The 26,612-nt window shown below is 35.4% G+C and overlaps 2 protein-coding genes across 2 annotated transcripts in view; both read left to right on the forward strand.

The window, feature by feature from the left end:
- The first annotated feature begins 1,585 nt into the window (after positions 1-1,585).
- Positions 1,586-26,612, forward strand: part of LOC6031364 (UPF0047 protein YjbQ) — a 98,975-nt gene continuing 73,948 nt past the window's right edge. The window contains exons 1-2 of the mRNA XM_038251900.1: positions 1,586-1,832; positions 6,803-9,135. Of these exons, the coding sequence (XP_038107828.1) occupies positions 8,973-9,135 (163 nt within the window). The 5' untranslated portion in view covers positions 1,586-1,832; positions 6,803-8,972. The remainder of the gene's footprint in view (positions 1,833-6,802; positions 9,136-26,612) is intronic.
- LOC6031366 (putative lysozyme-like protein) lies at positions 7,256-8,959 on the forward strand. The gene is made up of 3 exons (XM_038250907.1): positions 7,256-7,288; positions 8,520-8,904; positions 8,949-8,959. The coding sequence occupies exons 1-3, from the start codon at positions 7,256-7,258 to the stop codon at positions 8,957-8,959; spliced, it is 429 nt and encodes a 142-aa protein (XP_038106835.1).

The following is a 26,612-nucleotide window of genomic DNA, read 5'->3' on the forward strand; positions in this document are numbered from 1 at the left end:
GACCCAATTTCGGCCGTGCACCGTTCGTAACGCCATCTTCGCTTAGAAATCTGGATTAGTTAAAATTGTTGTTGCGTAAATACACTCAAGATCTCAAAAAGTCTTAAGGTCGAGCTCAACCCCTGGTGGTTGGTCACTTTTTTGTTTGACACTTTTTTTTTGTTTGTACCCCGATGGCTCGACAAAGTCAAACTAGAGAGTGACGAACTGCCACTTTTTACACGGAACTCCCACTTTCTATCAAACCAAACGTATGGTAGTATGTGCACATATGTGAGCTCCATGTAAAGAGGGTGTCAAACTAAAAAGTGACCGCGTTCCTTTGACAACAATTGGGTCCTAAAATTAAGCTTAAATTTGTGATATAATTGTTCTCAACGATAAAGCTTCCCTGTAGAAAAAAACACCTTACTGTTCCTAAAATATAATCGAGTTTAGTAGGATGAATCGACTGACGAAATAGCCGACTAAAGGTGTATTCACATTATACCGCATCCGCAGCCGCAGCCGCATCCGTATAAAATTTGACAGTACGGACGCACAGTGCGGAAGCGATTCCTCCAATGCATTTCAAATGTTCCCATTCACACTGTTCCGTACTGCGGATACGGATGCGGCTGCGGCTGCGGATGCGGTATGATGTGAATACACCTTAATCCGTCAACGAGGTTATAACCCTGCTAGAATTCTGCTTGAACAATTCTGATAGGCCTTATGCGAGAACTCCTGGCAGAATTGGGTACTAAAGCCCTATGCCAATTTTTATGTACAACGGTAAAAAACACGATTAAAATGGTTTTCTGGTCACTTTTTTTCATTTTAATGCTAAATTTTTTTTTGACTAGACAACATTTTTTCGATGGATCAACTATGGTCCCCTTGGAACGAGCTGTCAAGTAGGAGCTTTTCTGTCAAGAAGGACCGTGAGGTTAATTTTTCAAAATTGATTTAAAAATCCATTTTAAACTCTTTGTGGTCGAACAAAATGTCATTGTACTCAGAAAAATAAGCTTTATCGCTGTAAACAATAATATCAGCAATCTAAGCTTCATTTTAGGACCCAATTCTATAAGAATTTTGCTAGAATGAGATGGCAAAAACTTTTGCTAGAAAACACTAGAAACTTTATCAATATTTTACACACTTACTTTTTAATATAAACTCCCAAACTCGAGAAAAAGGAGGAATTTATATGGAAACTCCCCCTTTTTCTCGAGATTGGGAGTCTAGGTGTTAATTACACGTCAATTACAACTTTATCTTATTAAACCGTGGGTTGGATCGACGTTAGACAATGAATTTTCCGGAAGGGAAATTGTGTTCCCATAGTGCACGCTCTATTTTCAATACTCTTTGAGGAAGCGATGATACGTCTGATAAGTCTGTGGCCTACGCAATATGTCAAAATGAACTCGATCGAGTTCATTTGATACGTCAGTTTTTTTTTCAATTTTGTAGAGCGCGCGTATAAACGTAAACAAAAATTAAAATTCGCGGACATTTTTACGTAATTTTAATTATTTAACAAAAAAAAAACATCAGTAAAAATTACGACATTTTGCTCAAAATAAGTTTAAGTTGCGTCGATTGTTGGATTGACACCGCTGGGCGCTTCAAATTCGCTCAAATCTCTCGCTCCCGCGAAACGCCATCGAAACCCGCGCCGTGAGAAAGCAAGAGCAAGCTGAGCGGGTCGATTGGTCGTCCGTCGGTGCCTGTCTTGCCGCGGTCTCCAGTTCAGTGCAGAGCGAGCAGTTGCTGGTCCGTAACGTGTTTTTCTCTTCCAGCAGGGAGCGACGTTGAACCCCCCCGTAGAACCAGGCGCCTGGAGTGTGAGTGCAAAAATTACATAAAACACTAAAAATCGGTTTTGGGTATTGCTGCGGTTTGTCCCCGTCGGTGGAAGTCGTCGCGGCTAACGTGCGTGTTACGGATTGACCTCGTGGAACCTGCTTTTGGGGGAGACTGTGACCGCGGAACATTCCGCAGAACGGAACCACATTCCGTCGTACTCGGAACACACGGATATTGGTTGTGGCACCGGGAAAGGACAACTGGCTGCTGCTGAATAGAGAGCTTCTCGATCGATAGCCGTTCTGTGCTGTGTGTGTGTGTTTGTGCCCGTGTGTGTATGTTTGGAACTGCTGGAGACTACCCCACGGCAGCGGTGACGTGCTCCGGTGTTGAAGGAACAATCGAGTTGGGATCGTTTGAGGTGTGGAGCAGGGATTGAAGGACCCCGTAAATTTTAAAAAGTGTGCGTGGAAGAGCGCTCTGGACATAGTTCGTGGCCGTGGAAGAAGCAAAATGTTGGACTCCTGATGATACCTGATTTCTATTTCTCGAACGCGCTCGGCCCTTCCCCCCTTTTATTCGTGTGTCTGCTAGTTCTTGTTCTTCCTGTGTCGCGTTCCGCGTGTGAAGGCGATTCTACTTGAAATCGGTAAATTGGTATTGTAATTGGTAATTTTCTTTAGTATCGACGAAAGGCACGTTACAATACTTTACGAAAATGTAACAAGGTAGGGGAACAGCATCTAATTCCAGCGTGCCTCTAATGTTGGCAGGTCAGAACTTTGACATGCAATTAAAGCTAAATAAAAGCGTTTTCAACTGAAATCGAGTGATAAATAGCTCAATAAGAAGTGAGCAAGCAAGTTTCTACCAAAAGTTTTGCAATATTAGTTGTTTAAATAGTGAAAATCAGCAAATTGGATGGAGTTAGGAGCGAGAGCTTAACCTGCCAAAGATACGAGAATTTCCCCTATTTATTTTGAAGATTTACAACGTGGATTTCTTTTATGCCATGTCAATATTTTAATTTTAACTTTAATAATTAAAAATATTTAACCTTTAACTCTCTACAACCCAACCCCGCCTTTAGACGGGCTTCGATTTAAAAAATCACCAAAAATATTTTTTTTTACCAATTTTTGGTCTTTTAAAAGCATTGGAAAGAGGAAATCTTAAAATTTTTGAAAATGTATGGGTTGGAAGTTGTGTTATGTGACTTAGCCAATGTTTTTAAAAATGTCATTTTTTAGGGGTCAACTTTGGCTGTGTTTTTACTAAAATTTCCTATATTTTAAGTAAAAAGAAGTATGCAGTAATTTTTCTAGTGTCCCAGACTATGCCTCTACGCATTTTGTTACAATTCAAATGATACTGGTGCGTTTTATAGCAGAAAATATGAAAACAAGCAAAAATCGAAAAGTGACTGTAAAAACATGAAAAAATTAGATAGGCAAAATGTAATGATAGGAGGTGGTAAAATAGGCCAAATACTACCAAAAACAAACAAAAACTAAACAAGATAAATAAAAATTAAAAATTCTAAAAATGAAACAAGAAAAACATAAAACAAGATAAGTGAAGTTTTTCGTAGAACAAAAGTTGCCCAAAATGACCTTCCTTTAGAAAAAAAAATTGGGTTAATCTAAAACGCAACTCAGTCTTCAGAAAAGCTAAAATATATAAACAAATAAATGAATAAAAAAAGGATCTTTAAGAAAAAGTTGTTGAAAACAAACACTTTTTTATTTTTATAATATTTCAAATTTAATTTGTGTTACGAAATTTTCAATTTTTCCCTTGATTTTTTTTTCCGTTTGAAGTATGAAATTTTGAGCAATTTTTTATTTATGAAAAACTTCTCTTGTTTTATGTTTTTCTTGTTTGATTTTTAATATTTTAATTTGCATTAGTCATGCTTTGTTTATGCTTATTTCTAATAGTATTTGACTTATTCCACAACCTCCTATCATTACCTTTAGTCTTTGTAGTTGTTTCATGTTTTTAAGAAACTTTTAGAAATTAACTTGTTTTTCACATTTTATACTACAGAAAAAATACCATTATCATTTAGATAGCGAAAAAATTGTAGAGGCATGGTCTGGACATTACAAAAGTTACTGCATACTTATTTGTCCATAAAGTATTGAAAATGATAGTAAAAAAACAATTCTATAGCACTTGTAGCACCAACCGGGTCAAAACTTACGCAAAGCACCAAGGGGGTTTTGGCAAAGTCACATAAGATAAGGATAATTTCCCACCTTAAAATTTTCTATAATTTCAAGAGTTGTTAATTCCAAAAAGCATTGATAAAATGCGTTTTCACATTATAACTACTTCATGATCACTAGCGTGCACAGGGTGGGGCAACATGGGGCAACTGCCCCACCATCCTCAGAAATTTGTTCTAAATTTGGTCAGGGGGTGTCCACAAATGACGTACTTTTCAAAACGTCCATATTATTGCCCCACCTTCCTCAAAGAGCTAGGCACGCTAGTGTTCATGATATACATTTTCGTTTACTTTTGCATTAAAAAAATCGTTTTGAGGGAAATGCTCCTCTGAAAATATATTTTTGAAAAAATGACAAAATTGCCAATACTTTGCTCTCTGGAAATTTACAAATCGGACAATTGATTTATGAAATACACCGCAAAATGAGTTCGAATCGATGAAAATGGATTTCTCAAAATGTCACCTTATTAGCCTGTAATTTTCAACTGACGATATCTTAAAAACTTTTGTTCCGATTTTCAATGCTAAAAATTGTAACATTTGTGAAAATGTTTGAACTTTTCAATAAAAATAATTAAACAATTTCAAATCTGGCTTAACTCTAAAAGGCCCTAAAAATAGAAAGTATTCCTTATTTCATATTTTAAATCAAATTTTCTTCTATAAATATTTATATATTTCTATTTAAAAGATCAGACAAAATCGCAAAACTATAAATTTTTCATCGATTAGAGTTCATTGTGAGGCTGCTTCTCAGCAATAATTTGCCCAATTGTTTAAGTCTCAGAGAGAAAATTCTAGTAAATTGTTACAGCGTTTCAAAAATATTGTTTTAGGAGGTGCCTTGCTTTCAAGAATTATTTTTATAACTCAAAAATTTGCAAAAACAAATGCTAATTTTATTTTGCTTTAAAAATAGAAAGTATTCCTTATTTCATATTTTAAATCAAATTTTCTTCTATAAATATTTATATATTTCTATTTAAAAGATCAGACAAAATCGCAAAACTATAAATTTTTCATCGATTAGAGTTCATTGTGAGGCTGCTTCTCAGCAATAATTTGCCCAATTGTTTAAGTCTCAGAGAGAAAATTCTAGTAAATTGTTACAGCGTTTCAAAAATATTGTTTTAGGAGGTGCCTTGCTTTCAAGAATTATTTTTATAACTCAAAAATTTGCAAAAACAAATGCTAATTTTATTTTGCTTTAAAAATTTGTTGTTGTCCAAATTTTCAAAATTTTCAAAAAAATCTCAATTTAAAAAGAATTCTTTTAAACCAGGCTTAACACAATCACGAGCTATGGCTCAAAAGATCTCTTTTTTAATCCCCTGAAACATCAAAAAAATTTAAAAAATTAAATAAAAACGGGAATTCAACTTTTCTTATGAAATAGGGTTGTTTTATCCTGAAATTTCCAAAAAAGTGCCCTCGTGATTTATGAATGACCCAATATTGTACATAAAACAAATGTATCTTTTGACAAATTATCTTTTCTTCTTTAAAGGGGTTACATACATGTAGAAAATGTAAAAACTTCATATTTCCGAATATTCATAAATCCTTTCAAAAGATGATTTTCAATCACTCCAGAAAGTTGCATGAAGGTATTTCATGATTTAAGTGATTATAACATGATTTATGTTTCAAGTTTTGCTATGCGCAAAGCAAACTGTCAAACTCTGTGAGCGTTTTTCTCGAAACACCGGATGCCACGATCTCAAGATTGGATTGACCAAATTGGTTGAAATTTGTAGTGAGGACTCTCAAGACATATGCCGTGTGCATGACGAAGTCTGATTTTTAAAATTTCGTTTGTAGAAAAAATACAAAAATAAAAAATAAAACTAATAATTTTTTATATGAAAAACAGTAAAAATATGTTTATCTTTTTTTAAATAAACTTTTTGTAAATCAGCCTTCGTCATGCACACGGGACCGGTTTAACGAGTCATCACCAAAATTTTGAGCCGATTTGGCCAAAGCAGTGTTGAGATTTCGTGGCACCCGTTTTATGAAACTGCTAACTTCAAATAGATATATCTTTGCAATGATACAACCAACTGTCTTCAAATGTATGTTTGCGATAGTTGGAAATGTTTATTCTAATGCCCTGAAAACAAATCTGGAGTTTTTTTTAAAGGTCCAATAAACCAAATTTCCAGTTTTTGCTTTTTGGGTGTTTTTGAAGCCTCCTTGAGTCAGGGGTATCAAAAAACACCCAAAAAGCAAAAACTGAAAATTTGGTTTATTGGACCTTTAAAAAAAAACTCCAGAAATTGTGCTCAAATCATCCCTTGAATTTTTTGCCGATTTACATGTATGTAACCCCTTAATCGAGTCTGAACTGTATTTTTATCTAATACAGTTCAGACTCGATTATCTGAAGGCCTTGGACAAATCCTCTCTTAGGATAATCGATTCACATTATTATTTTTTTCGTAGTCTTATTTTTGATTGTGGAGTAGAAGTATAACCCCTAAACTATGTTAAAGTGATTTAGATTTTCTTAATCACCCCCGTGATGGAATGTTAAAAAGAAAATACATCTTGTAATTTAATTTAAAAAAAAACACCTACTTAAACGACCCCCACGTCTTTTGTAGTCTCTATTGCAAGTTTCTTCTCGAACCTTGGAGTTCTAAGGCTTGAATGGGAAGAACACCCAAACCTCTTTCTACTCCACATTTTCACATAAATCTCTAAAGAATTTCGTTTTATCAACCTAATATAAAAATAATAATATTTATTTTATGTTCTAATTATTTCCAGAGAATTATTAGCGTGTGAGCTGCTCCACATGAATCTCTGAAAAGGGCCACCATCCACCACAGAACGAGAGCGACGAGACAGCTGAGAGAAACGGTGGAGAGCGCGAGCGAGCGAGCAAGCAAACCGGAGAACCTACACGTTTCGTGGACCGTGCCTACAACTCACACAGCCTACAACCAATTCGATGTGAAGGAATTTTCACACCGAAATCTTTCCGTTTTGTCGACCGCCAGTGCACACTGCGGCAGAGAAACGACGACCCTCTTTGGAACACGGTCATCACCGGAGGAGCGATAGTCGATTGCGGGACGAACGATTTCCCCGGGGGTAGGATATTTCACCGTTTTGAGACATCCGGCAAGGGGTGCAGATTCATTGAGATCTGTTGGTTAGGCGAGAGAAGAGGATAAAAGTAGGGAAGAAACGACACCAGATTCTGCAGGAAGTTCCGAAATGTCCTCGTCCTCGTCGTCGTCGTCGTCGCCAGTGCGGTACGGATAGAGCAAAAGAGGGCCCCCCGAAAAAAAAGAAAGAAAGGAAAAGAGTGAGCACACGCGAGAGTGTTGTACGGCGAGAGCGAGCAGCAGTCGTTTTTGGGGAACGTCACGTCACATACGTCAGATTGCTGCGGAAGATTCCCACTGATTGTGGGTCGAGGTGGGCCGTGCAAGTGTTCTGAAAGTGACCCCAAGTGCGGTGCGGTGTTCCTCGGGTGTAATCGAACTGACTTGCGCTCCGCGGGTGAAGATCTTGAAGGTGGGGTGTCCCCAACCCGGTGGAAACACGGTCAAATTTTCCCACGAAAACTCCAGCAAGAGCAGCCCCTCGCAAGAGAGCGAACCTTCCGTCCGCGGTTGTGTGTGATAGTGTGTGTTGTGTGGAACCGAGGATCTGCTGTGCGGTGGCCACACGAAAAAGGGAAGAAGGAAAAGTTTGCGTTTTGTCCCTAAGAAAGAAAACGGAAAGAAGAAATATTTGGCAATTTTCTTCAATTGATTGAAAACGAAAGAAAGGAGGAAAAACACGAACGGACCGACGACGACGGAGTGGCCACTGCGCTGCTGCTGCGCTTCTGCTGTTGAGAGTTTATCCTGTGCGAAGCAGCGCGTCGAGGAAAACGAGAAGAAGCAAAATATACATAACGTTGCCCTTTTTCCGCGTGTGAGCGTGTGTGTGTGTTTGTGGAAAAATCCTTATTATCCTTTCGCGAGTTCGGATTATGTTCGTTTTTTTCGGGTGTGCGAGAAGAAAAATTGTCATTCTACGAAAGCAATAGGGTTTGAGGAAAAATCGAAAAATTGCATCTCTGATATTGTTCATGCTTCCTCCCTCCCTCCCACAACCCTGCATCGGGTGCGATCGAGTGAGTCTGTGTGAGAGTTGTGTGTGCCTGAATCTGTCCGTTTTTGCTTTTGTGCCCCCTTCTCGCTACTGCTGCTGCTGCTGCTGATGTTGTAATACCAAGCAAGAGAGTGCACTGAAGCCTTCTCTACACTAAAGTGTCCTACTAAGTTAAAAAGAAAGAAAGAAAAAAAAAAAGATAAGAAGAGCCATTTGCCTAAATAATCAAGTGTGTCACACTCGAAATCAAGTGTGCGTGCGAGTGCAAATTTGCCTTCTCAGTGCGACCGCGAGCGAAAGTCAGTGTCGAAATCTAGTGTGAATCAGCGGCGGGCGTGGATTAAATAATCACCTTCCCGTTTGTGCGACCGGGTAGAAACAGTTCGCCACGACGTCGACCAACAGCAGCAGCCAACCTCCACCGACAGCAGCAGCATCAGGAGGCGGAGGAGGAGGAGGAGGACCATCAGGGCCATCATCCGGAAGCACCGCGAAGGGAGGGGGTGGAGGTTCGCGACGACGGTCCCGCAGCCAAGTGCCGAACAGCACCGCTACCGCCGCCGCCAACACCACCTGTGCTAGCCGGCGTAGCAGCAAAACGGATTACGCGCGACGCCGGAGTCCTCCCTCGTCCGCCACAGACGAATCGTCCTCGTCGCTACTGCTGTCGGTGTCTGCCGGGGGTCGCACGGCTGCGGGAGACGGGAGTGCCGCCATTGACCGGGAGCGTGAAAGCGGAGGAGGAGGCGGCGCCGGAGGAGGTTCGGCCACCAGTCATCAGCACCATCCACACCATCCGCCGGAGTCGTCATATGAGAAGAGTCACAACATGGCTTCGTCCAATCACCGCGGCATACAGATCGGCTCGGCCTGGTTCCAGCGGAAGATCAACCTGCGACCGCAGCACCGGGGCGTCCACCTGGTGACGGAGGAGATCCTGCGACAGATGCCAGAGCTGGGACAGTTTTCGGTCGGATTGTGTCACGTGCAAAGTGAGTACCACAATTTTATTTCTTCTTTTCCCCCGGTTTCATCATGGTATGATCGTTGAACATAAAATAAGAGCTGATTCAACAGCGACAAACCTTTACATTTATGCTTTGAGATAAAGATATCAGATTAATGAACCAACAAACCTTACGTTGTATAGGTAAAAGACTTTTTTGCAATTCCGTCGTGAAACTACTTACTTTTCCTGTCATTCTTGAACGACGAAATAGCCTAATTTTCTGTACCAAAAATAACAGAATCAAATAGCAACACTTTTCAAAATAAATGCTGAAAATTTCTACTTTTCAGCACTCAAATGGGTGCTGAAAAGTTGAACTTTTTAGCACTTGTTTTGAAAAGTAACACTTTTCAACATTTTTTTTTTTGATTTAAACGATTTATTGACAAAATACATGAAAATTTGACATAAATTACATATACTACATATCCAAACATGGTGAATATTCATTAGGTTACAGAATCCTAAGATGATTTTTTTTGGCGATAGGTAATTCATCAAATTTTGGAACATTGATCAAACTTAAAGCACCATGCGTCTCCAGCAAAACTAACTGAGAAATAGGGTGATAATAAAAAATCGACATCATGGATACCCTCTGACTCGATTCCTTAGGCAAAAATAAGTATCTGCGCCAGTTTTGAGCTAAATCGGTTAAGTTTTAAGGGTCGCTTTTTATCGTTGATTTATATGGGGAAAATTGCAAAAATGTAGTGGCACTGTTCTCAGCACTGAGCCACGTAGCCCAGTGGTAACGTTTCCGCCTCGTAAGCGGTAGATCCGGGTTCAAAAAACGGCTCGGACCAACACAACAGGTGATCTTTTCCCTTCTGGAATCGATTGCTTAGTAAAGGGAAGGTAGTGTATCGTCACAAACTGGACTTTATCACGACACCTTAGGGAGGCGACCTATGAAATGTTAACATTAACCTTAACATGTTAACATTAAGTTGAGAATGTAACTGCCACTGAATCCGCTTTGTAAATGCCGGCCCCGATACTCTTCAAGGGTGTTCCCCTCAGGAACTGGGAAAGATTTACTTACTTTATTTAATTCTTTCTTGTTTTCCGTCACTAAACCATTGAAATAACTATTCTATTATCGAAAAAAACTCATTTCAAAATATTTTTTCAAATCAGCCGCGTTGGATCAGTTTTTGGAGCTACTTTGCCGTCGGTTCAAGGCTATCACCAACACATGCATAACAAGGTGTTGCCAGTTTTGTTTATCAATTTATTTCGATATTTCATTGAAATTGATTGAAATTTTTTAATTTAATATTTTGAATTGAAGTTCTTTACTGTAATTATTTGAATGAAATCCAAGCTTTAAAAAGCAAATGATTAACAGAAACAATGAAAATATGTTTTTTAAACGACAAAAATGCAAATTGATGCTAGAGATTTAGATGATTGTTAGGACCGATTGCAAAGTATCCTAAAATTTAAACTGATGTTGATTTATTTTTGTCTTAACATCATTATCACCAATTTAGCCACATATATTTTTAATTTTTGCTTCAAAATATGCAAACTGGCTACCCTGTTGGAATTGAAGGGGAAACGATTGAAAAACATAAAGGATCTAGTTCAGGCCTGCCCAACGTCCGGCCCGTGAAGCCATTCCATCCGGCCCGCGACGGCTTTTCAAAATAGTTCTATAACCGGCCCTTAAGGCTCATAATGAAAAACTCAATAAAAAAATTGAGTGTCAAAATTTTAAAAATAATCTTAAGATCAATCTTTTAGATATTATAAAAAAACATTTTTTTGTTTTTTTTTTGCTTTTGACATAAAATGTTGCCAATTCAAAGTTTTGTTTGGATTTTGCCTTTTTATTTTGTTGAATGATTTCATTTCACATTTAAACATTCTTTGAATTTTATTCTTGTCATCCTTGCAAAAAGATTGCAAAAAGATACTTAATTAAAATTTCTTTAAGTTTTGGCTGATTTCACTTTTAATTAAAATATTGTGTTTTGAGGATTTAGATTAAAATTGATTTTTCATAAGTGGATAAGGAAATTTTTCATAACAGCTTTTCAGTGATAAAGTTTTGCTGGAAAAAGCTTTAAAAAAGCAAATTAATCATATTGGAAATAAAAACCACTGCAAATATTTTTAAGATATAAAAAATATTTCAAAATGAGTCAAAACATCAAAGAGCAAAAAAATATTTTCATTACCGCCAATAATTCTATGAAATACGAAGAATTATTTTCGTGTCTTTAAAATCATCAAACGTAAAACTTTTCAATTTTTTTAAAATATTTGGATAAAGGTGCACTACAACGTAAAAATAGTTTTGAATTGTACAGAAGATTTCTTTTCAATAAATGTTATCTTGTCTCGTTGATTTTACAAATTAAAAAAAAACTTGCAATTTACATGCTATTTTTTAATAAATGATATCAGGGTATTTGACTTCAATCGACAAAAAATATTATAATACAATTTAACCCAAATCAAACTAAAATTAAATCTAATAAACACATCTGTCAAAGTTATCTTTGTTTTTTTTTTTCATTCTTTAAATTTAGATATATGAATCATATTTGAAACACTTGTTTATTTATAAGTTTAATTGAAACAATTTAATAAAATAGGTTTTATGAAAAAAATAATATTTTTTTAATATTTTATTAAACATAAGCTCCGGCCCGCAACAACTACAGAAATATCAGATCTGGCCCGCAGGGCCAAAAGGTTGGGCACCCATGGTCTAGTTCATTAAATCGTCAGCTGTCACCGTGACAGGAGCTGTCAACATCGCTTACGAGTGGTTTTTGAAAAAGTCGTATGAATTAAATTTGAAAAAATCTTGAGTTAGTTTTAAAAAGATCTTAAGCGCTAGTTGTATACAAATCAATTTTTCGATTAGTTCTCGATCAATTTACGAATTATAAATAAAAAATGCTTTGAATTATCATCTGTACGTCTTTTAAATGCTCTTTACTGGAAAACAAACAAAATTTGGTTTGGTTCAGAAAAAAAAATTAAAAAATGTGTCGGAGATCGTGATGGCTTTTAAGACGTATTGCAAACTAATCAGAGAAGTATACATATGGAAAATATATTTTTTGTAAGTTTTATCTGATTTTTGCATATTTATACAGCAATTCCATTTGAAAAGAGCCTAAACCAAAAAAAAAGTTCTCCGATCGGGCTCAAAATTTTTCTGGGGGTTCCTTGGCCAAAATAATTAGACCCGTATTTTTTTGTTTGGCCATTAGGTGTTTCCTACATCGTGCTAGTGGTTCAAAAATGGCAATTTTCGTCATTTTCGCAAAACCACTTTTTCTAAAAATCATATCTCCGCGCCATTTCATCCGATTTTAGCTGTCTTAGACGCAAAGAAAGGTGATGAGTTTGGCTATTTGGGAAAAATAGTAAAGTTCCAAAATCTAGCTTAACTATTGAAAAGTCGTATGAAAACTTAAAATGGCGTTTTGACCGTGTCTGGACCAAAGAGCCTATGTCTGAAAATATTTTTATCGGATTCCTCGGAAAATTTCACATAACATCAATTGGCGATGTCGAACCGTACGTTTGGAGATACGATTTTTGAAAATAAAAACTGCGCGTTTACGCGCCACGCGCAAAACGGGAAAATGACGAAATCGGCAAAAATCAACTTTTTCACTAAAACTGCGATAACTTTATTTCAGCGATGACCTATACATGTCTGGGTACCAAAATTTTCGTAATTGAGAGACGCAACTTTTGGTACCATAACATCTATAGGTCATCGCTGAAATTTTAAAGTTATCGCAGTTTTAGTGGAAAAAGTTGATTTTGCCGATTTCGTCATTTTCCGTTTTTGCGCGTGGCGCGTCGAAAACGCAGTTTTTTTTTCAAAATCATATCTCGAAACGTACGGTTCGACATCGCCAATTTTGATATGTTATGTGAAATTTTCCGAGGAATCCGATAAAAATATTTTCAGACATAGGCTCTTTGGTCCAGACACGGTCAAAACGCCATTTTAAGTTTTCATACGACTTTTTCAATAGTTAAGCTAGATTTTGGAACTTTTACTATTTTTCCCAAATAGCCAAACTCATCACCTTCTTTGCGTCTAAGACAGCTAAAATCGGATGAAATGGCGCGGAGATATGATTTTTAGAAAAAGTGGTTTTTGCGAAAATGACGAAAATTGCCATTTTTGAACCACCCTAGCACGATGTAAACTCCTAATGGCCAAACAAAAAAATACGGGTCTAATTATTTTGGCCAAGGAACCCCCAGAAAAATTTTGAGCCCGATCGGAGAACTTTTTTTTTGGTTTAGGCTCTTTTCAAATGGAATTGCTGTATATATGTATAATTTTTAAAAATACAGGTATAACGATTTTTTTCACAATTGGCAGCGTTGGTTTAAAATAAATTACACTTTTAAATTTTACCGTGTCAATCATGTTAGAAACACATAAGCATAAGAGGTTAATGCGATGTTAACATTATGAATTTTATGATTTGAGACATATAGCCGGGGTGACTTTGATAGGTTTGATATTTTTCCGCAAAATGAAGAGTAAAAATTGAATACGTACGGAATGGTATGGAATCATACTGACCGTGGTAGAGAAGTGTTGAGCACCTCATGAAGAACTTTTCATGAAATTTTGAAAAGTTTAAAAAGTTAGTTAACTATAACTAAGAAAATGTTGATAAATAGCATTATTTTCATCTTCTCAACGTGTCATTATTTTTTCAATGAACATGATTTTGAATCGGAAAACGGAATGCATTTTCGGATTCTTCGGACAATCTTCTACTAGGAAAAGGGTACTAGGAAAAGGTAAAATAAGTAATAAAAATATTATTAAATATTATTTGTTTTTGAAACATAATTTAAAAAAAATCATAATTTAAAGGCATTTCCAGTAAAACAAATTTCAAATAAAATGGGAAAACTTTTGATTCATTCTTTAAATTCAGTTATACATGTAATACAAATCCATAATTGAATAAACAAAACTAGTTTCAACGAATTTCAGGCAAAGTTCTGAATTTATAACAATATTACCTAAAATTCATATGGATTATATTAAAAAGCTTATAAACATAATTAACTAAGTATTGACATAAATGATTTTCTTAAAAATTATATCAGCAACCTAAGTGATGGTAAGTTCGAAGTAAAAATAATGTTTGAAAACCTCAAATCTGCTTTTAGCAAGACAAACTATGACTATCAAAGGCACCCTGGTAGTCAAACAAAGATTTTTTTTCAAATATTACATTGTTTTTAAAGTGCAACATGTAGTTAAACTTTTTGTTAAGCAACTGTGAAGTTTAACATGACAGATGAGAAAGTTTCACACCAAGTTACAAGCTATAATCTCCCTTTAAAATTTCTTGATTGTTTAATAATATTTGAACATAAGCTCTGCGTAAAATTTAGAACCTTTTTTCATTGCATCTTGTTATGTATCTGTGTCATTCATTTAATTTTAAGATAAGGTGTTTTATTGCGAGTAATAACTAGTTGTCTTTTATGTTCTAATGCTTGAACAATTAGGTCGTAAGAATATGCAAATTGTAATTAGGACAGAGACCTGCTAAAGATGCGTGAGTTTCCATTCAATATGATTAAAACACGTTTTCAAATTCAAATCCATTGTTTCATCATAATTGTTTAATTTCTGAAATAAATATTTTCCAAATTATAATCGTGGATAGGCCCTTCGGTTTATCAAACCGAGTTTTTGTAAGTGTGCGTGTTGCCGCCGCACGCCGCAATTCGGTTGTCCAAATTTCAACCAATCAGAGTGTGGGTCCAAAATAGGTTCAGCGATGTCTCCAAAATATATTCAATAAGTCCAAAAAGCATCCATAAAATGTTTTACTTGAAATGCTTATTACAATGGAATGGTTAAATTATTTTAAATTTTCAATAGTACACTTTGTTAAGCATAAATTAAGGCACAAAACAATCCTGAAACGAGCCAAATTAGTTAGACCGTTCCTGAGAACTATGCGAAATATGTTGACGCTTTGCATAGTAGGTCCAAAATAGGGCCATATACCCTAATTCATCAAATTTTGGAACATTGATCAAACTTAAAGCACCATGCGTCTCCAGCAAAACTAACTGAGAACTAGGGTGATAATAAAAAAATCGACATCAGGGATACACTCTGACTCGATTCCTTAGGCAAAAATAAGTATCTGCGCCAGTTTTGAGCTAAATCGGTTAAGGTTTAAGGGTCGCTTTTTATCGTTGATTTATATGGGGAAAATTGCAAAAATGTAGTGGCACTGTTCTCAGCACCGAGCCACGTAGCCCAGTGGTAACGCTTCCGCCTCGTAAGCGGTAGATCGGGGTTCAAATCCCGGCTCGGACCAACACAACTGGTGATCTTTTCCCTTCTGGAATCGATTGCTTAGTAAAGGGAAGGTAGTGTATCGTCACAAACTGGACCATATATCGACACCTTAGGGAGGCGACCTATGAAATGTTAACATTAACCTTAACATGTTAACATTAAGTTGAGAATGTAACTGCCACTGAATCCGCTTTGTAAATGCCGGCCCCGATACTCTTCAAGGGTGTTCCCCTCAGGAACTGGGAAAGATTTACTTTTTTTCCTGTTCTCAGCAAACATTGCCCAAGTGTGAGATTCTCCTAGAAAATTTAATTTTCTACAACTTTGTCGAAGGATGCAAGAAGATCCGAGTGACCTTTAAACCTTAATCGATTTGGCTCAAAACTGGCACAGATACTTTTTTTTGCCTAAGGAATCGAGTCAGAGGGTATCTCTGATGTCCATTTTTTATTGTCACCCTAGTGGACATTGACAGTAACAGGCCATTTAAAAATAATATGGACTTTTTTTCAATTTCATGTAATAGTTATCTCTTTGTAAACAAAACTTTTGATAACTCCAATGCCAAATTAATCGAAATCTAAGCCTACATATTCAAAACTACTGCTTTAAAGTTCCAGTCATTATCTTCCAACGAAAAGTTTCGCTGCGGTCACTGGTCTAATTGTTCCACTGATTGGTACTCCCAGGCCTGGGGAATCAAAACCGACCATAAGGGATTCGACCAAGCCATGTTGGTGATTCCCAATATGGGGGCCTGTGATTCGATATTTAGTGCCGTGCCCCTCATCGTTACAATAGGATTGCCGCAAAGCGGATTACTGACCGCGTCTTGATTGCGTCTCTTTGTGCCGTCTTGTGGAACGAAAGCAAGGGCGGATTGGCCAAAAATTGGGGCCTAGTCCTCGCTGAGCAATATTTGATATTTAATAACTGATTAATTAAAATTTATTTTCAAAAATACCGACTTTTTTTGTAATTTTTTTCATGTTTAAAATTGCCTACACGACTGACTGACTTGATCTGTTGCGCAATAATTTACGAACTCGAATCTAAGATTGATAAGGGACACAAACAAGTAAATATGCATCCAATCAGTGATAGTTTATGAGTTTTGCACATGGCTGTTAACAATTTCTTAAACATTATTTTAATTTTGAGTTACATTTATCACTAAAATCGGTCTACGTGGACAATTGACAATTTTAGTCAATACCTTATCGATCTTTTCCTCACAACAATACAGATCAGTCTAATCAGATAGCTTCCAGTTATGGTTCCCCAGCCACCCAGGTTTGGACGGCACAACGCTGCCCATAAACCTCACTAAATAGAGAATAGAGTGATACTAAGCTGCTGCATGACCCGGCTGCTGTTTTCGCTAATGTGGCCCTAGTAAAGCTGTTGTTATGATAAAAGGCAGCGCAAAAAACGCATTACCTGATGGTCGGGTCTTCCCGGTGTTGCTGTCGGGTGGCACCTCCCCGCTCGCAAAACGTAAATGGTGTGTGCATTTAAAGTAATTATGATAAAAGTATGATAATTAAAACCGCTGCCACACGCTCAGCAGGCAGAGGCAGGAGAGAAATAGCTAAAATATGGTTTCAATTACTTGCTCAGTGGGCTAGATTTTTTTTTTAATGGAGCTTTACGTGCAGGCTACTGGAAACTGTTAGTAGTAGCTACACGGGCACGTGTACCGAACCTGAGCAGGCACAAACACTCGTGATAAACACATTAAAGTGAGCGAGTCATTGTACCTGAACAGCGGTAGTGTAACGAGGTCTGTTTATTACATCTTAATTGGTTTGATGCTACGTTGTCTTTCAATTATTCTTATGAAGCTATTTTAAATGATTTGTTTTACTCAAGTTTTAAGAAAACGAATAAACAGTATGTAAAAAAAATATTACACCCCTTGGAAACTATGCACATTTTGTGATGAAACATGCAAACAATTAAAAGTTTGACAAAAACCTAGTAGTAGTAATAACTCTGGAAATTCTATATGAAACTTAACTAATCTTAATTTTGCAAACTTTTAATTTATCTAGATGCCATATATATTACCACAGAATTGCTAAATAAACATTTTTAATTGGATTTAACACCGTTTTGAGGGTCTTTGTATCGATAGAATTGATTTTTCGTTGAAATTTCGTACCGAACTGGAATTACGTCGTCGGAAAATCCGCTGACACCCGCCTTTGGCTTTTTTTGCAATTTGCTAAAACAAAACCATAACAACATTTTTACCTAGATATTTTTTTGTGCAATTATGCAAAAGGTATCCCAAAATGCTTTTTCAGTTATTACAGTTGGCCAGAGGCAATCCCCTCCCTCCCTTATCCTTAAGGAAGCATTAAACTACGACAAACAAACAGACTCACACAAAAAAAAAACAAGTTTTTTGACAGTTTGGCAGTTTGCTTGCTCTGTTTGTTTGCCTGCATTTGTTTGTAGAAACTTCAGCTTGCATACATTTGGCTTTGTTTGTGAGTTTGCCGCAAATAAATGTGCGAGTTTGGCAAACTGTCAAACACAAAAAAGTGCGAGCTAGTTTGTTTGTTTGTTTGCTTGCCATAGTCTAATAGCTTCTTTATTCCGGAAAACTGCTTTTTTGGTGCCTTCGGTATGACAAAAGAAGTCATTTTGCATCATTAGTTTGTCCATATAATTTTCCATACAAATTTGGCAGCTGTCCATACAAAAATGATTTATGAAAATTCAAAAATCTGTATCTTTTGAAGGAATTTTTTGATCGATTTGGTGTCTTCGGCAAAGTTGTAGGTATGGATACGAACTACACTGGAAAAAAATGAAACACGGTAAAAAAAATTTGGTGATTTTTTTATTTAACTTTTTATCACTAAAACTTGATTTGCAAAAAACACTATTTTTAATTTTTTTTATTTTTTGATATGTTTTAGAGGACATAAATGCCAACTTTTCAGAAATTTCAGGTTGTGCAAAATCATTGACCGAGTATGAATTTTTTATCAATACTGATTTTTCAAAAATCGAAATATTGTCGCAAAATTTTTCAACTTCATTTTTCGATGTAAATCAATTGCAATCGTGTACATTTTTAGTAAAATTTGATAGCACGTTTTCATGTTAAACCATATTTAGGTGACTTTTGAAAATTGTAGCAGTTTCATTTAAATTAGCATTTTGCACTTTGGAAAAAATATTTGAAAGCTGAGAAAATTCTCTATATTTTATTTCTTCGACTTTGTTGATACGATTTTAGTTGCTGAGATACAATGCAAAGGTTTAAAAACAGGAAAATTGATGTTTTCTAAGTCTCACTCAAACAGCCCACCATTTTTTAATGTCGATATCTCAGCAACTAATGGTCCGATTTTCAATGTTAATATATGAAACATTTGTGAAACATTATTTTCAAAATTTTCAAATCAAGACTAACATTTTAAAAGGGCGTAATATTGAATGTTTGGCCCTTTTGAAATGTTAGTCTTGATTTGAAAATTTTGAAAATAATGTTTTCGAAAAGATTAAAAAATTTCACAAATGTTTCATATATTAACATTGAAAATCGGACCATTAGTTGCTGAGATATCGACATTAAAAAATGGTGGGCTGTTTGGGTGAGACTTAGAAAACATCATTTTCCTGTTTTTAAACCTTTGCATTGCAATATCTCAGCAACTAAAGGTCGTATCAACAAAGTCCTTAGAAGCAAAATATAGAGAATTTTCTCAGCATTTCAAAAATATTTTTTCCAAAAGTGTGCAAACATGTGCACTAATTTGAAAAAATGAAAACTGCGACTATTTTCAAAAAAGACCCCTAAACATGGATTCAACATGAAAACGGTGCACTTTATCAAAATTTTACTAAAGTACTTTTTGATTGCAAATTTGATTTTACATCGAAAAATGAAGTTGAAAAAATTTTGCGACCAATATTTCGATTTTTTGAAAAAATCAGTATTGATTAAAAAATTCATAACTCGGACAATGATTTTTTGCACAACCTGGAAATTTCTTAAAAGTTGGCATTTTATGTCCTCTAAAACATATATAAAAAAAAATAAAAATAGTGTTTTTTTGCGAATCAAATTTTAGTGATAAAAAGTTAAATAAAAAAATGCCAAATTTGTATGGAAAATTATATGGACAAACTAATGATGCAAAATGGCTTCTTTGGGCATACCGAAGGCACCAAAAAAGTTTCAGTCGGATTAAAAAATACAAAAAAAATCGAATGACCGAAATCCTAGAGAACTGCTCCATAGTCTAATAGCTCCTTTACTTGACTTTTAATTAATCATAATTGTTATTGAAAAAAAACTATGAATCTTTTGGATGATTCAACTTATCATGAAATTTTTAAATAATGTCGACAGTGACAGAACTGTTTCTAATGTTCAAAGATTTTTTTTTATAAAAAATTATGCCCCAAATTTGATTTTTTTCCATTTCTTTTCGACCTGGACCAGGGCCGAGTGAAATACATTAAACAAAATTTGTAATAGCTTTCAGCTAGTGTCAAAGTTTGCAACATAAGATGTCAACGAATTCACAAAAAAACAAGGTTTTGCATTTTTTAGATTCTGGAAAGTACCGTTTGGTGGCTTGCAAAAAATGCAAATTTTGAAACATGTGTTATTTGTGCCTTTCTTTTTCAATCGACGAAATTTTAGATCATCCGATTTCCAATGTTACAGAATAAAACTTTTGTGAATTTCATATTTTATCTTTATTTTGTGGAAAGTGGGAGATACTTTTGAAGTGTTAACTCACAAGTTTAGAGTAAATATTGGCTGTCATCCCTAGTTCAAGAGGAGGCCGTTGCGGTTGCGGTAAAAAATAGAAATTGTAACTCAAATTAAATGTCACATTTAGAATAAAATTATTCGAGTTACTACACTACCTTAAAAAAACTGGAGAATTTCGAAATATGCGTTTTTACACGTCAGCTGGTAAAATTTATCCATTTTAAAATTGCTTTGCTCGAACGTGTAAGGAAAGAAGCCTGCTCGGAGCTATCGAATGAATATTCAGACTCATTTGGCAGCCGATTCTGAACGTTCTCCAGTCACATCAAATAATGACAAAAACTCGTATCCAGTTGCCAAAATCTCAACACACTGACAAAAAGAGGCCAAAGAGCCATATCAGATTTAACACTAGAGTAAAATCCCTTTCCTCATCGCAAGCAAACCATGCTGCAGGAACCAAAATAAGACACACATACAAACTCACACACAACATCTGACAATCAATAACTAAAGTGGTTGTTTCCTCTTGCTGTCGTTGTTTTTTGCTCTCCTATTTTCTTTTTTCTGCCGAAAATTTTAGGCGGAGATCCTTTTCCCAGCCGAGCAACGGAAAACTTTTTTTTGTGTGTGTTTCTTTCGCAGTAAAATGTCTCATAAAATTTAAACTGCAAAGTCCCATGATAACCTTTAACATTCCAGGAGAGTCGTGCTCCTTTTCCGCAACGAAGATGTGTGTGTGTGTGACGCCTCTTCCATTGTTTTCTGTTTTGTTCGCGTTTGTAGCCAAAGAAGGATAAAACATTAATCCACAGTTTGGCGCACACACACACAACCCCACACGCAACGCGCCGGTGAATGAAAAAGGAGCGGCACTGTGATGAGGACATTTGTCGACCCCGACCTGGTGTGCTGGCTTCACTTTGACTTATCCGGCTGTGGTGTGAAACTTCGTTTGGCAGTCGATTTTCGGTGACGCAATGTTTTGCCTTTCTTACTAAAGAAAGGTATAGTGTTTGCTTTTGGCTCCGACGCCAAATCAAGCTTCGTTCCCAAATCATTTCTCGAGAAATATTCATTCGAAAAATCTGCAAAAAATCATGGACGATCGATTTTCGACGCCCGATCGATTGACAATGACAGAATTCGTCTACCAAGTTGCCAAGTTGAGCTTCACATGCAGACGCGAGCAATGCTGGCGCGTGATGCTGGCGCGTACAGAGTTTTGATACTAGATTACCCCCTTTTAGTGCAAGTTGCTTTATCGATTGCTCGTTCATCACACATCGCCTATCATTATTTTCTATGCTAAGCTTCAGTTAACGCAAACTAGACGCAAGCAGCTATCTGTTCTGAAGCCTCATGCTCATTCTTTTGCCTTTCTTTTTTTTTTGCTCATTCTCTGATCGAACTCTGAGCGAACGAATTTCTGGGAAGCGTTCAAGCTTCCCATGTGCCAGTGACAACGCACATCGCGGGTTTGGTTTTCTAGCTTCGGTACTAGCCTTTTTGTGTATTAGTATTTTTGTTCATCGTACCAGCGCACCACGGTGGTTTATTCGGTACGTTTGCGTTTGTCGTAGTGAAGTCCCACCGAGCGCTCAGTCGTTGTATGCTTCCAATCCCAAAAACGCCTAAATGCTTGCTTATTGAAAGCTCAATTTTGCCTAACGCCTAAATGACAGTTTAGTGAATTACAGTAGGCGTTTCAAAGCTTTCAAGAACATTTATGCGGCTTTACCGTTACATCGTTGTTTACAACACGGCAAATTCTCGGGTGTTGAAACACTTTCTGCCAGTTATTTTGTAACCACTTTAACGCATTGGAGCAAGACGGAATTATTTTGTTTTCTCGTTAATTTTTAATATTTTGAAAAGTGCAAAATAACACTCAGAGAAAACGAACAATTTAGCGATATGCAGAAAACATTACGAACATCGCAAATTGTGAGCTAATTCTCTGTCTCAAAAACAATGTGTTCTGATTTAAAAAATCGAAAATGCTTTACAACCGGCCATGGCAAAAGGGGCAAAAACCAGCGCTTTTCAGTTATATGAAAAAATATGGTTGAGTTTCGAATTGTATTATGAATGGACCATTCTTTATATTGCTATTTCTTTGAAAAAAAAATAAAATCAACTGCCGTTAACTTCCTTTTGTAAGAAAGGCTCTATCTCACCCCAGGTGGGATTAAATCGGGTTTTTTGGGATTGTTGTTTTGAACTTGAAATTTGAAGTGGTTTCAACATTCCATAGTTTTGGGAGCTGAGTAAGTCCAAATTTAATTTTCTTAAAAAAATGTGAAAATTTCAGAATGAAAACGTTAATAGCAAAAAAAAATCTCTTTAATTTTTCTTTATACTTTATTTCATAGGGTTAAACTACAATGTCTTTTCATTGGATTAGACCAAATTTACCCGCAGGTGACCAAATTCGACAATTTTGTTTGCCATTCGTTTGCATCTGCATCTGTAAATCTATATATCTTAAAATATTTAGCAATTTTGTTGATAACACACCACTAAAGACACATTTGACAGCAATTTCCACCATGCCAAAAACAAATTCACGGCAAATTCAGTGGGCGATTTCTGATCTTTGAACGAAATATCAGGACCCTTGGATAAAAATACATAAAAACCTGATTTTTGTATCTGATACTGTTATGGATATTATGATTGAGAATTGAAAAACTTTTATTTATATCCTTCAGAATTGTTTCAAAAAGTTGATGAACCTAGCATTTTTTTTTTCATTTGACATATATTATTTTTCCTTACATTTTAAAATTTGATTAACAAATCACTTGTTTGTTTTACAAAAACTGGTTCAAAGAGACTTATTATGCATACGGTGCAAAATCATAAGGTATTTGGGTAACTTTTATCAAGTTAAGTAGTAAAACAAGAGCATGGCTGTCTTACCACCACCTCTCTACTATTTAATATTCGTATTTTTTTAGGGTTTTGGAAATAAAAAAACACCATTTGTTTTAAATGTAAAATCAATTTTTAATCAAAAATAATATTACTTTATTTGTTGCGAATTTGGTGTATTCGCTAAATTGTAGGTTTTGTTGAAGACTATTCGGAAAACAATATGTACAAGAAAAAAAAAACAATTTGTCGATTTGGCATTAGCTTTCTTTCGCAGAACTTAACTTCTCAAAATCCGTATTTTTTTTTTCGAGATTTTTTATATGTTTGAGCAATTCCGGCTCAAATCAGGAATTTTTCTTGTACTGTTGTACCCGACCCTCTCCGATTTCAATGAAACTTTGTAGACATGTTATCCTAGGCCTATAAAATAACGAAAATAACAGTAAGTTATTTAAATATTTTTGTATTTTGCAATTTAAAAATTACTGTATCTCGAAGCCGTTGCATTGTACTGAAAAGTGGTCAAAGTCATAGGAAATTGGACGGGCTTTCATAAAAAATACACTAAAATAAAAGTACACGCCACTTCTATGAGATTTTTTTGATTTTTATGTTTAAAAGTCAAGTTTTAAGGTGATGTCACGATTTTTTATGTTGAAATTTTTTGAGGAAATAGGCCAAGATGTTACAAAAAGACTGACGAAAGATGCAGGAGGTATGTCTCCTAAAAAAATACAATAATCATTTACTAAAACTGTGGTCTAAACGTCAAAATAAAAAAAAAAAAACGATAGTGGGAATCGATTCGCCAGACAATTTTACATAAAAGTCTCCATATTGACCACTGTCCTTTGTTCAATCCTTGGGAAGATACAGCGGTTTAAAAAATTAAAATGTAGAAAAAATAGGTTTTTTGGTGGTTTTCGGCAATTTCGATAGGACATACTTGATTTTTCAGTCTTGTTTATATTTTTTCCGGAAAGCTCGTCCAATTTCCCATAAGTTTGCCTTTGACAGCTTTTCAATTGGATGTATGGGCAAACAGATATAAGCTTAAATATAAGGCTACCAACTGTACGATTTTTTTCCTTACCGTGAGGATTTTCGACCCTCTCCGCGGGTTTTAAACAGGCCGGAATTTTTGTACGGAATTTTTCGCATAGTACGGATACGGATTTAATAATTTGTTAAAATTCTTTACAATTTTAACAAATTATTAAAAAAAATCATTGCTTTTTTGATTGGGTCAAAGCTTTTGCTAATTAGACATTTTTATTTAACTGTCAGTTTGATTTTAAAGAGATAACTTGCATAATTTTCCGGGTTTTCCTCAGTTCAAACTTGATTGTCAATAATTGTTCTTTTCAAATTCCTTACAAAACATATTTATCAAACAAAAGATCAAAGGCTTTCTAAAGCTTGTGAAAACCTTGTGTTGTGCTTGTATTTATAGGACCTTTCCAATAAAAGCTCCAATTTCCTACAAGTTTGTGCTTTGACCACTTTTGATACGGTGCAACGGCTTCGAGATACAGTAATTTTCAAATTGCAAAATAAAAAAAAATATTTAAATAACTTACGCCCTTCTCAAATGTTATTTTCGAGTTCAATTGGCTCCATATACACAAAAATGACTTATATAGGCCTAGGATAACATGTCTACAAAGTTTCATTGAAATCGGAGAGGGTCGGGTACAAAAGTAACAGAAAAAATCCTGATTTGAGCTGGAACTGCGTTTTAGACGACAAAAACCAACGTTAAAAAATGAAACATTCGTGAAATTTTCCGATCTTTTCGATAACAATATTTTTAAAAAGAAGGGGGGGGGGGGTCGTAGGGAAGACCCCGACAAAGTTTGAAAAAAATACAAATAAAATCCATTTCCGGTTTTGGTAGATAATTGCTCTCATGTCAAAAACACTTAACATCTATTTTCAACAATATTTTTTTTGACTCGAAATTTGTGGGAAAACTTGCATATCAATTTGTTGTAGGAATAGATAAAAAAAAAGTTTCTCAATCCACCATTAGGTGGTTGTTACCTTTCTCACATTTACAAAGTAATTCAACTCCTAAGTTGTATTAATCCAGATTCGGTCCAAACCAGTTTCCAGCACCGAAAAGGACCTGATGAAAATAAGTTTATGAATAAAAAAAATAAAACTGATACAAATTTTTAAGAAAACGTGCAGACTCTCATTTGAAACAATATGGTAACCGGGTGTTTCGCATCTGGCGCGACACTCGCACGTAAACAAAAATATCCGGCCTTTTGAGGTTATGCAAAAAATCACCCTTTTTTGTATCTACAAAAAGCTTTTTCATAGCATAACTTTTAGAATATTTCACTAAACTTAATAATTTTGAATAGAATATTATTGGACCCCAAAGCGGTCATAAAAAGGCAAATCCGGCCAAAATCGATTCGAGTTTTTTTTAAAAGGGAGCAATTCTCTACCAAAACCGGAAATGGATTTTATTTGTATTTTTTGATTTGGCTCAAACTTTGTGGGGGCCTTCCCTATGACCAAATATGCTATTTTGTGTCATTGGTTCACCCATACAAGTCTCCATACAATTTTGGCTGCTGTCCATACAAAAATGGTATGTAAATATTCAAACAGCTGTAACTTTTGAGTGAATTTTCTGATCAATTTAGTGTCTTCGGCAAAGTTTTATTCAATATTTGGCCCTTTTAAAATGTTAGTCTTGATTTAAAAAATTTCAAAATATTTTTTTCGAAAAGATCGGAAAATTTCACGAATGTTTCATGTATTAACATTGAAAATCGGACCATTAATTGCTGAGATATCGTCATTAGAAAAAGGTGGGTTGTTTTGGTGAGATTTAGAAAACTTCAATTTTCGTGTTTCTTTTTTTTAAAGCGGCTCTATCTCAGCAACCCGAGGTCCAATCTTCAATGTCTGTTAGACAATTTTATAGCAAATTTTCTGAACTTTTCAAAAAAAATATTTTTAGAAATGGTCACTCAGGGTCACTATTTTTTTAAAATTGAAAAACTGCAAATATTTCGCTAAAATCAAACTTTCGGTGGCTATATCTTGCAGAGGCGACTCGTGCCCGAATGAAGTACCTGTTCAATGTAAAAAAAAATTTTTAAAGCTTTTTTCTTTCGAATGGCTTTTATTTTTACGTTTTATTATTTTTATACTATTATAAATTTCTGTTAATTAAAATTATGTTTAAGACTTTTTTTATCTCGTTAAAATGTATTTTTAAGACTTAATCATTAGCGTGGGGAATGTGGAAAAATAGAGCAATCGCTCTGCCATCCTTATCAAAATTCAAGGGAAGTTATTGAATATTATACTGAATTTTAAAAGTATTCATCAGGATGTTCAGAAAAAAAACATATCCGTTTGCGTGACGGGACAACATCGTAAACCTGGACTTTAAAAAGGCACACCAAGAAAATCGCTACAGTTTTGCTAGCTTATTATTTTTTTAATTTTTGCTCTTCTACACATTATCACAAATTGAAAA

The sequence above is a fragment of the Culex quinquefasciatus genome, chromosome 2 (assembly GCF_015732765.1).
Source record: "Culex quinquefasciatus strain JHB chromosome 2, VPISU_Cqui_1.0_pri_paternal, whole genome shotgun sequence".
Lineage (NCBI taxonomy): Eukaryota > Metazoa > Arthropoda > Insecta > Diptera > Culicidae > Culex > Culex quinquefasciatus.